The following is a 16,164-nucleotide window of genomic DNA, read 5'->3' as shown; positions in this document are numbered from 1 at the left end:
TACCATCTATGTTTGCTCTGATACTTAAAAAGCTCTGTATTATTTCATGTTCCACTTAGGTCAAATAGTGTGTTTTGGGATGAATGAATGATGAATTATTAATGCTTGGATCATGGAAAATAGATATGAGCCATGATGTGTTGCTGGTAATTATCAAGGTGTTGACTCTGTAAATTCATACAGACAACTATGAAACTTGACCACATTAAAGTCTAGGGTATATTTTTCTAAAAGAGTTTTGTGTTTCCTCGCCATTGTTTGCATTCCTTCACAAAGCTTTATCCATCCCTAATGAATATTGTGTGGAAACACAAACTACTGCCAGTGAACGTAAAATGTATTTTGTGTGAACACAAAACTTATTGCAAGGTAACGCAAAACTTATTACAAGGGAATGTAGAACTTATTGCGGGGGAACGAAAACTGTTGAGAGGGAATGCAGAACTTATTGCGAGAGAACAAACTGTTGTGAGGAAACGCAAAACTTACTGTGAGTTAACACAACTTATTTTGAGGGAACACAACTTATGCGGAGTGTTCACACTTGGCAGGTTTGGTTCGATTAAAACAAACTCTGGTGCGATTGCTCTGTTAGTGCGGTTCATCTGAACAAGTGTGAACGCTGCCATCCGAACCTTGGTGCGCACCAGACAAGCGGACCGAGACCGCCTGAATAGTGGGTCTCGGTCCGCTTCCAAACAAACTCTGGTGCGGTTCGATTGATATATGAATGCAACATGGACCAAAGATGTCTAAACGGACCAAAAACAGGATGTAATTTGCCTAATACTGACCTCAAGCATACCTGGTTCTTCTCATCATAGGAGCTGTGTTGCCCATTACAGTTCGGTACAGGCGTCGGAACCGCCGTCAGCCGACCTTGCAGCATATCTTCATTTGTGTGTGCAACGGAGGAATTCCTGGCACTGTTTTGACTCCTTTTACACATTTTATTAGCTCTTCGTTTGTTCTCAGCTGGTAAAAATACCACCATATATACATACACTATATTGCCAAAAGTATTCGCTCACCCATCCAAATAATTGAATTCAGGTGTTCCAATCACTTCCATGGCCACAGGTGTATAAAATGAAGCACCTAGGCATGCAGACTGCTTCTACAAACATTTGTGAAAGAATGGGCCACTCTCAGGAGCTCAGTGAATTCCAGTGTGGTACTGTGATAGGATGCCACCTGTGCAAGTCCAGTCGTGAAATTTCCTCGCTACTAAATATTCCACAGTCAACTGTCAGTGGTATTATAACAAAGTGGAAGCGATTGGGAATGACAGCAACTCAGCCACGAAGTGGTAGGCCACGTAAAATGACAGAGCGGGGTCAGCGGATGCTGAGGCGCATAGTGCGCAGAGGTCGCCAACTTTCTGCAGAGTCAATCGCTACAGACCTCCAAAGTTCATGTGGCCTTCAGATTAGCTCAAGAACAGTGCGTAGAGAGCTTCATGGAATGGGTTTCCATGGCCGAGCAGCTGCATCCAAGCCATACATCACCAAGTGCAATGCAAAGCGTCGGATGCAGTGGTGTAAAGCACGCCGCCACTGGACTCTAGAGCAGTGGAGACGTGTTCTCTGGAGTGACAAATCACGCTTCTCCATTTGGCAATCTGATGGACGAGTCTGGGTTTGGTGGTTGCCAGGAGAACAGTACTTGTCTGACTGCATTGTGCCAACTGTGAAGTTTGGTGGAGGGGGGATTATGGTGTGGGGTTGTTTTTCAGGAGCTGGGCTTGGCCCCTTAGTTCCAGTGAAAGGAACTCTGAATGCTTCAGCATACCAAGAGATTTTGGACAATTCCATGCTCCCAACTTTGTGGGAACAGTTTGGGGATGGCCCCTTCCTGTTCCAACATGACTGCGCACCAGTGCACAAAGCAAGGTCCATAAAGACATGGATGAGCGAGTTTGGTGTGGAAGAACTTGACTGGCCTGCACAGAGTCCTGACCTCAACCCGATAGAGCACCTTTGGGATGAATTTGAGCGAAGACTGTGAGCCAGGCCTTCTCGTCCAACATCAGTGTCTGACCTCACAAATGCGCTTCTGGAAGAATGGTCAAAAATTCCCATAAACACACTCCTAAACCTTGTGGAAAGCCTTCCCAGAAGAGTTGAAGCTGTTATAGCTGCAAAGGGTGGGCCGACGTCATATTAAACCCTATGGATTAAGAATGGGATGTCACTTAAATTCATATGCATCTAAAGGCAGATGAGCGAATACTTTTGGCAATATAGTGTATATATATCTAACGAGTGCATTTCGCCCAGCAGCCAGCATTGCTTTGGATATTCGGCAAGTTCCGTCACAAAATATACGTCATAAAAGATGTCCAATCAGGTTGTGACTTTTTCCTTATGCCTTTTGTTTCGTATCTTTAGGTTCGATGTTAAAAATGCCAGTGTGAACGCAAAGCGAACCAAGACTTAATGTATCATTTTCTTTTTTGGTCCGAACCAAGAGAACCGAACTAAAAGTGTGAACACACCCTTATTGCGAGGGAACCCAAACTATTTTGAGCGAAAGCATAACTTATTAAGAGGGAACATAAATTATTCCAAGGGAATGTAGAACTTATTGCAAGTTAATGCAAACTATTGTGAGGAAACGAAAAACTTACTGCAAGGGAACACACAACTTATTGCGGGGGAACGCAAACTATTGTGAGGAAATGCAAAGCTTACAGCAAGGGATCGCTCAACTTTGCGAGGGAACGCAAAACTTGTTGTAAGGGAATACATAACTTATAGCGGGGGAACAAACTATAATAAGACAAAGAAAAACTTATTGTGAGTGAACACAAACTATTGTAAGTGAACACAAAACTATTTCAGAAAATAATTCTCTCCCTGTCCTCTAAGTTGCTCCATACAATTGCACTACAACTGCTTTGTGATACTCTTTTAGCACAGTCAACCGCAGTCGTATGCACCGGTAACGTGCAACAATTTGGCTGCATGCGGACAGTCCATACACACTGTGCTGATGACGAAATTTGCGTCATGCACACTGTGCATTAGATGTACCGATACATGGAAAAATGAAGTATACTTCGGCCTTAAGCCTGAAACAAACTTTTGGTCAATGTGAAATCATTCTTTATTTTAAAATAAGGTATTTTAGGGTCACGTCTATAAGGATAAACTGCTTATACGTTGTCATCAACATTGAGACCCAACAGTTATTGCCATGGCAGACAAATTATACAGTTTAAACCAAAGTGACCTGTACGATTCAGATGATCAAGCACAGGTAGGGAAAAATAGAAAGCCATTAGATTCTTAATAGACAGCTGCTGTAAGGACTGCATGTTTCTGTGTGTGCGTGCATGTGTGTGTGAAAAGTGTAGGATATTGTGTGTTATGGCCAGTGGAATACAGTGGATGACCAGCAGTCAGAAAGACCAGCACAAACAGACATTCAACTAATTACCAACAAACAGACGTAGAGAGAGAGAGAAGAAAAAGGGAGGAGCGATGCTAGATGGAAGGTGTGCAAGAGAGAGTTAGTCCAGTACAGTGTGTGTGTGAGAATTGAAAGATTCGTGCTGTCCTGCATGCTCTGAGTGTGAGTGAGTGTTTGTGTGTGTTTGTGTGATGTCAGTGTCACAGACGACAGATATGCCACACTGACCAACAGCAGCACACAAATGGTAGGATATCTCATTATTTCTCTCTCTCTCACTTTGGGTTTACTTATGGTTACTGATTTAAACACTCCCTGAACGTTTGTGCTACAGTCAAGAATGATTCCTCAAATCTTGCGGCTTCTTGAGGAAAGATGTGTTATTACTTTTCAACTTTCGGTTGTTTTGACTTGTTTTGGCCTGTAAACACCACCCAGAACACTATAGCAACCGCTTAGCAACACACTGGCAACCACCCACAACACCCTAGTATAATAGCTGCGAGTTTTTGCATGGACAAGCACTTTTTTTTTTCTTTAAAAAATGTAAAAATCTAGTTGCAATTATGTGATTAGTTTTAAGAAGTTGGTAAATGTGTGTGTGAGTCAGTGTTTGTTGTGACTGCTTCAGATATAATCTGTGTGAGTAGTTTCTCTGCGGAGAGTCGGCCAAAGCATGATCACTCTCTTCAGACAGCAGGCCTCTCTCAGTTTGTGTGTGTGTGTGTGGGCAGGTTTAAGTGGTTTACGAGGAATTTATTTTAGGTTACAAACTGGTAATTACAAGGGTATTATGCTATACATGTGGTTTATGAGGACATTTCTAGTGTTCCCATAATTCCAATTGCTTAAAAAACATACTAAACCAAATGTTTTTTTTGGGTAGCTCAGTGGTAAAAGACGCTGGCTACCACCCCTGAAGTTCACTAGTTCAAATCCCAGGGTGTGCTGAGTGACTCCAGCCAGGTCTGCTAAGCAACCAAATTGGCCCGGTTGCTAGGGAAGGTAGAGTCACATGGGGTAACCTCCTCGTGGTCGACATAATGTGGTTCATTCTCGGTGGGGCACGTGGTGAGTTGAGCATGGATGCCGCGGTGGGTGGCGTGAAGCCTCCACACACGCTATGTCTCCGTGGCAACGCGCTCAATAAGCCACGTGATAAGATGCGCGGGTTGGCGGTCTCAGACGCGGTCTCAGAATCACTACGTGACCACGAGGACTTAAAAGCGCATTGGGAATTGGGCATTCCAAATTGGGTGAAAAAAAAAAAGAAAATGTAAAAATGCAGAAAGTTTTTTGTGAGGGTTAGGTTTAGGGGATAGAATCTATAGTTCACACAGTATAAAAATAATTATGTCTATGGAAAGTCCTCATAAGGATAGCCGCACCAGTGTGCGTGTGTGTGTGTGTGTGTGTGTGTGTGTGTGTGTGTGTGTGTGTGTCCCCGTCCGTCCGTCCGTATCAGGATATCTTCACTGTGGAAAGTCCCATCTCATGCTGTCTCATAATTAAAATTAAAAAATCTAAAATATTGTATATATTGTATATTGTAAATATTTTATATGAGATATACACTACCGGTCAAATGTTTTGAAACACGACTGAAATGTTTCTCATGATCTTAAAAATCTTTTGATCTGAAGGCGTATGCTTAAATGTTTTAAATTAGTTTTGTAGAAAAAATATAATTGTGCCACCATATTAATTTAATTAATTATAAATCTAAAATTTAATAATAAAAATACGTTTTTGAAATTGATGACTTGGACTGAATAATAAAGAAAAGCAGCCAATAAGTGCCCAACATAGATGTGAACTCCTTCAATACTGTTTAAAAAGCATCCCAGGGTGATTCCTCAAGAAGTTGGTTGAGAAAATGTCAAGAGTACATGTCTGCAAATTCTAGGCAAAGGGTGACTACTTTGAAGATGTTAAAATATAACACAGTTTTGATTTATTTTGGATTTTGTTTAGTCACAACAGAATTCCCATAGTTCCATTTATGTTATTCCATAGTTTTGATGACTTTACTATTATTCTAAAATGTGAAAAAATAAATTATAATAAAGAATGAGTAAGTGTTTCAAAACTTTTAGTTTAGTAGTGTATCTAATCTTAATATCTTAATTTGTAAATATATCTTTTATATTTTTGAGAATTAAATATACTTTTTTGTCATATATTTAAGAATTAAATTTATAATTTTACATATAGGCTATTTAAGAATTTAATATGGATTTATCTATTGAAGTTATTTGAGAATTCAATATATTATTTTAGATATAGTTGAGAATTCAAAAGGCTATATCTATTTAAATTATTATATATATATATATATATATATATATATATATATTATTTTATATATATTTTTGTGTTGGAGAATTCAGTATATATTTTTGTCCATTTGAGAATTAAATATATAATTGTATATATATTTGAGAATTTGATGGGTTAGGGTAAGCTAGGGTGATGTTTGTGTTATGTGTGAATTTTATATATCTTTAGTATTTGAGAATTCAGTATTTTTTTATTCTGTATGCATTTGATAGTTCAGTAGGCTATATCTATTTATTTATTCGAGAATTTAAATATTATCTATTTAAATATATCATTTTATATACGTTTGCAAATTCTATATTTAGGCTATATGAGAATTGATATAATATTAGATTTGAGAATGCAAAATACACTCAAAACTTAATTTTAAAATGTACGCATTTTAATTACATAATAAAATTCCATCATTGCATATACTGTATTAATACTCTACATTTTTGTTACAGTATCAAGCATGTGAACAGAAGTTCTGAATAGAGTGTTTTTACACTCAGCTGATTGGCTAATGTGCATGCAAAACGTGATTTGTTTATTTTCCATCGTCATCCGTCCTACCTGCGCCTGCTTGTTTTTATTGCTCTGTTTTTTTGCTAGTAAAACATGGCCTGTCCTCCATCCCTCTCTGTCTTGAGCACCTCTGGTTTGGTCTTCTCACGGCATCTCGTACGGTTGTCACCTCCCCACCTCTTCCTCGTCAACTGTGTGTGATGTTAAGCAGCTGTCATGAGCGGGTGTTTGCTGACTTCTTACCGGCTGACAGAAGTGATTAGCATCACTCATTCCTGCTGATCAGAGATGCGTTTTGTTTCACACAGTTCATTGACATTTTCACACCTCCGATGGAGCAGCAAAGATGGAAAGAGGTAACCAGAAGTTCCTCCATCAAAAAAAGATTTAGGCAACGTTATGGTATTTTTTGTCACAATTTATATAAGGGCTTTAAGAAAAGATACTAGCTGCACATTTCTGACCACACTGTCTTTCTTCTTTTGTTTTGTAACTTTAGTGAGTATTGAAGGTAAGACTTGGCTGATACAGTCACGTACCGGCCGTCAGCTGTGACTGATGCTGACATGCTTGTGTGAATGCTCTTGAGTGTTTCACATTAATCTTCCCAGTGGATTTGAAGGAAATCACCTGAACACTCAAGGTTTAAAATATCAGCTGCGATCTGTATAAGTACATCCTCTTTATTTTGTAGGACACTTGACTCATCTGAATTCACTTCAGGAAAGATTTGGCCCATTAGAAGATGCTTAAGCAGTAATTATTTTTGATGCAGGGTCGTACGGGACTGTAAATAAAAGTGCTTTTGCTGAGGTTGGCAGCTAGGGCTGAAGGGAAGGAGACTTGGATAAACATTAAACAAGATTGCTGAGCACTTGAACACTTGTTGGCTGTTTAGGTTAATCAGTAAGGAAAATGTGTGTCTGTCAAATATTGTTCTTTGAGTTATTCAAGGCCAAATGCACCCTGAATTACAGAATATATTTATTCACTACAAGCCAAAAGTTTGCTCTTGACTGAAATGTTTCCCATGATCTTAAAAACCTTTAGATATACAGGCTTATTCTAAAAAGCTTCTAATTAGTTTTGTAGACAAATATATATATATATATATATATAAGTCTGTCTCTGGCCCTCTGTCTGAAACACTCGGTTTTCAGCTCTCTGGCCCTTGAAGACATCAGTGTAAACGCCCACTGTTATGATTGGCTAACATTGTGCAGCCCCTCCAAATCAGCCATATTTGAAACTCAGTCGGAAGAAAATGAACAACAAGCTCCACAACATTATAAAATTACATTTCAGGGTTTACACATAATGTACACCCAATACATTGCATCCAAATACATTAAGCACAGTGGCACCTTAACTATAAGACAGTCATGACATTTAAATATTTGGAAATGAAACTGTTTACTTATGGTTTTGCGTCGGGTCCGATGTAGTTTTTAACTGCCCCATCTTTAATAATGCTCATTCAATAACAGTTCCTCTGCAAAGCTTGAATCACGTATTGGCTGGTTCACAAGCAATGCATGCTGATATCAGCCAAAAAAACATACAATCCACACTGAAATGTTTTGTGATGTTGGGTGCTTCAGCCAACTTCAGCAGGCCAAAGCAGAGACGCTGGTCTTCACATCTCACATCTTCCGTGTTTGTTTACACACTGAATGGCATGTGTTTCTCCCAGTCAGTGGCTGCAGCAGAATGAGACACGTTTTAAAGAGTTGCACTTGTACCGCTAGTGCTTTACAAAAAGTTTACAAAAGACCAACAATTAAAAACAGTCCAGGACGCCTTCAAAACAGCAAGAAACAGACGAAAAATAGGTGTTGATTTTCTTGCTGAAGAGGCAGTCATATGCAGATGTATTTGGTCCTTGTGATGTCACAAGTTCAACAAATTCCAAACGTTTCTGGAGGTTGGTTTAAATAAATGAGTTCTAAAACTTACAGTATGTTTTAATAGTAAAATGACCGCTTATGTCAAAAAATCAAGGAAATTTGATTCCTTATATCATGACCCCTTTAAAAAGTATGGAAAATAGGCTAGTAATAATAAAGAGTGAGTAGGTGTGTCCAAACTTTTGACTGGTAGTGTAAAAATATACCCTAACATCCTCTGAAGGTGTTTTTGTGTGTGCTGATTGTGGCCACTGTGTGAGTATGTTGACATTGACTGGCGGAGTCAAAGCATGAGGAAGCTCAGCAGAAACCATGCTGTTACAGGGCACCATGGGATAGAAAGGATCGATTGCAAGACAGCATCTGAAAGATCATTTGCACTGTCTGATTGGTAGTGATTTGAAATCTGTGCCTCTTCGGAATCTGCAGAATTCAAGCGCACATTATTCACAAAGTTACTCACTTTCCCCAATGTCAACATTGTAGATTGTTTTGTTTTGTTCTATAATCTCAGACCGTCCACTGTACACGTGAATGCTCAAGCTAACCAGAGCTGTCACTGATTGACTTTAGTTAGCACTGCATGACTACATATGAATCACAGAGAGCTGATCTGTTTTTTTATAATAATTATAATTTTCTTTATTTATCACACATTATACATTTTGCACATATACAGTGAAATTCTTCTTTTTCACATATCCCAGCTAGGCTGGGGTCAGAGTGCAGGGTCAGCCATGATACGGCGCCCCTGGAGCAGATAGGGTCAAGGGCCTTGCTCAAGGGCCCAACAGTGGCATCTTGGCAGTGCTGGGGCTTGAACCCCCAACCTTCTGATCAGTAACCCAGAGCCTTAACCGCTGAGCTACCACAGTGCCCCTATTGCACTGTTAACTATACACAAAATATGCCAAAAAAAAAGGAGACAAAAAGTTTATGCTTAAAGGTGCACTCAATATTTTTATGCTAATTGCTAAACTTTTAAACAGTAAGAATTGGTAATAGTAATTTTGAAAATGAAGACTCTCCGTCTTAGAGAAAAAGCTGCTTTATTCTACCTATGCTGCTGGGTGACCATTCATGAGTGCTGCCATGTTGAGATCCCATGATCAGACAAATATAACTGGCTTTATCTCAATAATCCCTTATCATTGAATGTTTTCACTCGCCAAATAGATTACTCATGGCTGACTGCAAATAGCGCATTTTTACGATGAAATCGGTAACTGAGAACGTTTGTTGTTGCGTGATGCTGCATCTATGCCGCTAGAAGTCAGCGTGACACAACACAAAGTTTACTGAGCACTCCTTTTAGATTGCAGAAAACAAAACAAAAGTGTGTATCCAACAATACTGTATTACATTTAATCATTTAGCAGACGCTTTTATCCAAAGTGACGTACAATTTTTCATACAGAACCACACAATATTATCAAAGTGCTAATTACCAAAAAAAGTTATTTTAGGAGTAAGCGTAATGTAACGTAAATGTGGAATGGTGTAAAATGCACATTGAAATTAATCTTATACTTTATGTTATGTGTGTGAGTAAACAGAGGCTAGGAGTAGTAGTTTAGGTTTCGGTTAAACAGCTCAGATGATTGAATTAATCATCAGGGATAATACAGATGTAGGTCTGAAGCCTTTAGAAAGAAATGGGCGGAAGAAAACCATGTTGTATTTGTCAGTTTTATCGGAAGGCCCTTTGGTATGTTGACAGGAAATGGCGTAGATAAACATGGACAGTAATGATAACACTAATGCTGCTCCTCCCTGCAGAATGTGAGAGGAAATGGAGCAGACTTTTTGATATGTTTTAGGATCATTAAACAGATGCTCTTCTGTCTGCTCGGCTAAACTTATGAAAGCATGCCATTATCCTTGACAGAAACAAATGTTGTGAAAACCCAAAGATTGATTCATGTTTTAATTACAATGGCTTCTGATTGGCTGACCTGGAGAGGGAGTACTTGGCTCGAAATTGCTTGCAACCATACTACTTGTACTATTTTTGCAGTATTTATTTGCATGAAATGCATGAATGACCAGCTGCATGTGCTACAATATGCTACAGTACGGTATACACAATAGGGGATGTATACTTCATGTACAATGCGATGTGCTCAACTTCTGTGAAGGCTTTTGGATTGATTCTGTTTAAACATATTTGTGTTTTTTGTATTTAATTCCAGTAATGCCGAAAACAGGTTTGATACCATGTTGAGTGGCCAAAAATTACAAATCTTTTTGCTTTTTAATCCACTGTGACTGTTATTAAATGATTCTTTTATAGACCTACAATATTTTCACAGAGATTATATGGTAATGACAGATGGTCAGGATTAAACTAGAATGACTGTATAAGCAAATGTGATACTATTTTATTAGATTTTGTTAAAGACAATATGAGTGGTGCTTGCCTGTGCATAATGTAATAATTATGCACATAATAAGACATAAAATAATAATATAATAAAGTAAAATAATATTTATTATAATTATTTATAATACAGAAACTATTACATTTTGTTAAATATTTAAATATAATGTATTATATATTAAAATATATATATTTTTTATTATATATATTGTAATACTTTTTGGGTTGCTGAGTTGTACAGGCATTGTACAAACAGATTTTTGCAGATGTAATTAGATTACATCTGACAACAGGAGCCCTTAAAGCTTTATTAATCAGACAATAACCTACATGACCTCAAACATGGTTTTATAAACCTGTTTTGTTTGATTAAATGGAACTTAATGTGGGTGCCAATAAACACTCAAGTGTATTTGGTTTACCTTGTGATTGACAGATGTGCAAGCCAATCAGAATCTACTGTCTCTCACAGCTAATCACTGCAGCCTGTTATTGTAATGGCATTGTAATTGTTGCTAATCCACATTGTCTGGACTGTGATGTTTGTATGGGTTTAACCCTCTCTGGTTTTGCTCAGTTCAGTCTTTTTTGCTGTTCAGTTGTAATTTTGTTGCCACTGTTTTTTGTCATTATGTTCTTGTCATTCTTAACTAATGCTGCATTTCTTTTCTCCCTGTTTGTCTTTATTTTGTCTCTTTTCATGCGGTCTGTCTGTCTGCTGCCAACATGTGTCCAAAACCCTACCAACACACACCACTGCCTGGCGGACCCCCTTTGTGTTGTGTGTGTGTGTGTGTGTGTGTGTGTGTGTGTTCAGCATCATGCAGAGAACAGAGAACACCCTGCCACCCCAGGTAAGAGGCTGACATTCACCTGTGTGTGTTTGATGTTACATGTGCCTTTTCTACAAATGCGCTTGTGTGCCATAGTCTGTATAGACATTAAAAGTGTGAGTATGGCTGTGTTTGGAATGGAATACTTGTACAATGCAGTTATATTTTTGAGCTCCAAAAAAGTTAAGCTAAGTTAAGCTCCAACGACAACCCATGAACATTAAAATGCACACTGTTTCAAAGGTATAGCCACAAGATGAAAACATTATACATGTGTTAACATGATTTTCGTTTGAGAAGATCGTGTTTATGGCATTGCATCATTATGGCAACAAAGTTTTAAAATTGGATAACACAGATAAGGTTAGTAATCGATTTCATCACAATAAAATCATATTAACACTTATAATATATGTCTATTTGTAGTGATACTTTTGAAACGCTGTATTTTACCACATTCACTTCCATTGTAAACGCTTCGGTGTAACCACCATTTTTTTTTTTTAAATAAACGAGGGACGAGTTGAAATTAATTTTTGTGGTAATTAACATAATGGCACAAATGCTCTCGATTGAGCTTAACTTCTATTGAACCTGGAACATTCCTTTTACATAAGGCACATATACTGTAAGTTTTCTGAAAATAGTGTTAACAGTATTCAAATCTGAGATGTGTTTTCTCATTTCATTTTTATAATGTGGCTGTTTGGCTAATTGCCTCATTAGTAATTAGACGCTTTACTGTCACAGTGGTATGAGTTAATATTCAGACTGCATCTTAAACGAGCATCTCTAATTAATGATTAGCATGAAGTGATTAAGCTCTGTTCTTTTAGCTTTCATCAACCTGTGTGCGTCGTTTTGTATAACACTGTGTTGTATAACACAAATGGTACGCAAACACATGTACACATGCATATAATTATTAGACACTTGTGTTTAATTTCCTCCTAACACTTTTTCCATTGCATCGTTGCTTGAATTGCGCAGATTTTAATACATTATCAAAAGCTGGAAATATTAGCGTAATTTAACATTTACCTGGAAAAGTCACAAAACATTTATGAGATCTTTGATAGAATGTCATCCAGCAAAGTCACGAAGACTGATTGGTTAAAAAAACATTTTTGTATCATTAAAAGACATGAGGTGATGCTGAAGCATGTGAACCACCCTGGCAGTTGTAACATTGGGTGTCTAGGAGTGGAAGAGGAAGAGAGGAGACGCAGGAGTAGATTCCTTTTAAATCTTTTAATTATAAACGTTGGAGTGGAACAAACACTAATCTTTAACATTCAAACTAAGCTCAACATAACACCTCATAACGAAACACTTCAAGGACTGACAAAGACTTAACAAAACTAGAGGGTATTTATACATTGAGAAACTAATGAGGGAATAGAAGTCAGGTGCAGATGATGAAGAACTGATAGAAGTGATTAGGACAGAGAATCATGGGAAATGGAGTCCAGGGGAAAACTTCAAAATAAGAGTCCTTGAAGAAGAATGAGGGAGACAGACTGTGACAGCAGTCTGTACTACTTAATTTTTTACTTAGTTATGACACTTTCAACAATAAAAAAAATAAGTAAAATAAGTAGAGGTCCACTGATATATCGGTTTTACCAATATCGGTTTTGCCGATATATCGGCACCGATAGTTACTTTTTGGAATGATCGGTTAGCGGCAAAATGAATGCAGATAGTTGCCAGTGGTTCTTTTTATTATTTTTCCTCTGCTTACGGCGCTGGAAGGTTTAACAGTTAGAAAACAGCGTAACAGCGGCATCTAGAGGTGAAATAAAAACAATCACTGACTCCACGTGGAGTTTGTTGTGTCACGTGACGACTACTATTGATGAATGATCGTCTACTGTTGATAAATGTCATTGATATGACAGTGTTTACTTTATAGTGTTTATATTGTTTTAGAATGTAGATGATTTTAAAAGTGCATGTTTTGTTTCCCATGTTTGTGTGAGCTGGCAGCACAGACATTTCAAAATAAGAGTCCCCAGTTTGCTAGTTTGTATTTGGATTTTGGATGCGCAATAAACTGCATCTGGGATTTTATTAACTGTAGACTCTTGTAGCCTCTTTATCTGTGCCTGTCACAGTAAGGAAAGGTGTAGAAAAAATTTTCAACAGTCAGTAAGTTGATTTTTAAAAACTATTGGCTGATTAATCTGTTATCGGCCTTTTCTACCAGCTTAGTTATCGGTCAACTTCTAAATAGTAGTAATAACAATGTATTATACCATTATACTTTACCCTGTACTTCTTACTCTTATCATGTTGCCCATTTTTATAACCATGTGTGTCACCCACAAGAGGGAGAACTGCACTTACGCTTAAACAGATTCTGATTGTGGCGCTGGTGTGTTTTCTGTATTGATTCAGTGTTCATTTTTTAAATGTCTTGTGTCTCTTATTTTGCCATAGCTGCCTTAATGCCTGGTGATGATGCGGCACTTTTGACCCCAGGGAGGATGAGTCAGCGTGGGAAGGAGGCGGGGCTGCACACGCCCAGTAAAGACCTACTCACAAGCCCCTCCCTCAGCCCAGGCGTCAGCTACAGTCACGGTAAAACAACGGACAACACGTGAAATTCTCCCAAAGTATCTACTCTTTTGTCCCAAAGTTGAAAGAAAACTGTTCCCAGGCCTATACAGACAGAAACTCTATTGCCAGAGAGCAACATGACATTGTGTGATTCATTTCCGAGTCATTTATGTTTTTATGATGAGGATAGTAAAGATATATACAAAGAAATATTACTTCTCTGGGCTGATCTGTCATCTTCAGCCGCAAGTTTTGGACTGTTGTTTATGGTGAAGTATTTTTTTATGAAAATAATCAACCTGATCAGCTGTTGTTTACTTTAAAAACAACATGACATGGCATTTGCGCCGCATTTTACTTCCACAGTGTGACACATTTCCGAGTGAAACAGGACATTCAGCATTAAATAATTCAGGGTGGGATTGGTTTCATAAGGATTTGATTGGATCATTTATTTTAAGAAATTATGTTTTGGGTAGCCTAGGTAACAACAGCTGAAAATAATTTTAGAGGCATGCATATTTTATTTTGTTTTTCCTACATGCACTGTTACATAATGCACAACAGGACAAGGAATGTGTATTTTAAAAAGTAAACATGATCAATTTTGATGTCATGGTGATAATTCTTACCAATTTTCCCTGTGTAGTTTTGGTGTTTTCCACTAGAGGTCCCTAAAGTCTAGAGGAAATGGACCAGAACACTTACATCAGTTGATACCGTAACATTCTTGTACTCCAGAGATTTTGTAACAGATCTTACAGTGTAAATAGCTTCTTTAGACAGTTAGCAGTTTATATGAATTCACTACCATCATTTTGACCCTTTTCAGAATCAGAATCCGCTTTATTGCCAGGTGACAGGAGCTTCCAGTACACAACAATACAATACAACAACAAGATTATAATTACAAAATAAATAATAATAGAATAAAATAAAAATTGAATAGAAAATAAAGTATATATATATATATATATATATATATATATATATATATATATAATCAAAAAGGTAGTGGGCTGGGTGAGTGGGGTCCAGAGTGAATTTTCCAGCCTTTTTCCTCACTCTGGAAGTGATTAGTTCTTGAAGGGGGGCAGGGGGCAACCAATAATCCTCTCAGCAGTCCGACCTGTCCTTTGTAGTCTTCTGATGTCTGATTTTGTAGCTGAACCAAACCAGACAGTTATAGAAGTGCAGAGGACAGACTCAATGACTGCTGAGTAAAACTGTATCTGCAGCGTCTGTGGCAGGTTGAACTGGTGAAGGAAGTACAACCTCTGCTGGGCCTTTTTCACAATGGAGTCAATGTGGGTCTCCCACTTCAGGTCCAGTGAGATGGGAGAGCCCAGGAACCTGAATGACTCCACTGCTGCCACAGTGCTGTTCAGAATGGTGAGGGGGGTCAGTGTTGGGGTGTTCCTCCTGAAGTCCACAATCATCTCCACTGTTTTGAGTGTGTTCAGCTCAAGGTTGTTTTGACTGCACCAGACAGCTGTTCAACCTCCCTTCTGTATGCAGACTCATCGTCATCTCAGATAAGGCCGATGACAGTGGTGTCGTCTGCAAATTTCAGGAGCTTGACAGAGGGGTCCTTGGCGATGCAGTCATTGGTGTAGAGGGAGAAGAGTAGTGGGGAGAGCACACATCCCTGGGGGGCACCAGTGCTGATTGTACAGGTGCTAGAAATGAGTTTCCCCGTCTCACAAGCTGCTGCCTGTCCGTCAGAAATCTGGTGATCCGCTGACAGATAGACATGGGAACAGAGAGTTGGTGTAATTTAGTCCGGAGAATAGCTGGGATGATGGTGTTGAAAGCTGAACTGAAGTCCACAAAAAGGATCCTTGCATATGTCCCTGGTCTGTCCAGATGTTGCAGGATATGATGCAATCCCATGTTGACTGCATCATCCACAGACCTGTTTGCTCGATAAGCAATTTGAAGGGGATCCAGAAAGGGTCCAGTGATGTTCTTCAGGTGGGCCAACGCCAGTCTCTCAAATGATTTCATGACCACAGACGTCAGGGCGGCAGGTCTGTAGTCATTAGGTCCTGTGATTTTTGGTTTCTTTGGGACAGGAATGATGATTGAGCGTTTGAAGCAGCATGGGACTTCACACTGCTCCAGTGATCTATTGAAGATCTGTGTGAAGATGGGGGCCAGCTGGTCAGCACAGGATCTAAGACACGTGGGTGAAACAACATCTGGGCCCTGTGCTTTCCTT

The 16,164-nt window shown here is 38.6% G+C and overlaps 1 protein-coding gene across 9 annotated transcripts in view; it reads left to right on the top strand.

Annotated features, from left to right (window-relative positions):
* Positions 1-16,164, top strand: part of LOC127436512 (oxysterol-binding protein-related protein 8-like) — a 103,456-nt gene that overhangs the window by 33,831 nt on the left and 53,461 nt on the right. For 7 of the 9 annotated variants that reach the window (XM_051690749.1, XM_051690744.1, XM_051690746.1 and 4 more), the window contains 2 exons: positions 11,366-11,402; positions 13,824-13,964. In XM_051690749.1, the coding sequence (XP_051546709.1) occupies positions 11,366-11,402; positions 13,824-13,964 (178 nt within the window). The remainder of the gene's footprint in view (positions 1-11,365; positions 11,403-13,823; positions 13,965-16,164) is intronic. The other 2 variants (XM_051690753.1, XM_051690752.1) reach the window with 2 other exon arrangements.

Source organism: Myxocyprinus asiaticus, chromosome 47 (genome assembly GCF_019703515.2).
Source record: "Myxocyprinus asiaticus isolate MX2 ecotype Aquarium Trade chromosome 47, UBuf_Myxa_2, whole genome shotgun sequence".
In the NCBI taxonomy this organism is placed as follows: Eukaryota; Metazoa; Chordata; class Actinopteri; order Cypriniformes; family Catostomidae; genus Myxocyprinus; species Myxocyprinus asiaticus.
The sequence above is the reverse complement of the archived record's forward strand: the minus strand, read 5'-3'. Positions and strand labels throughout refer to the sequence as shown.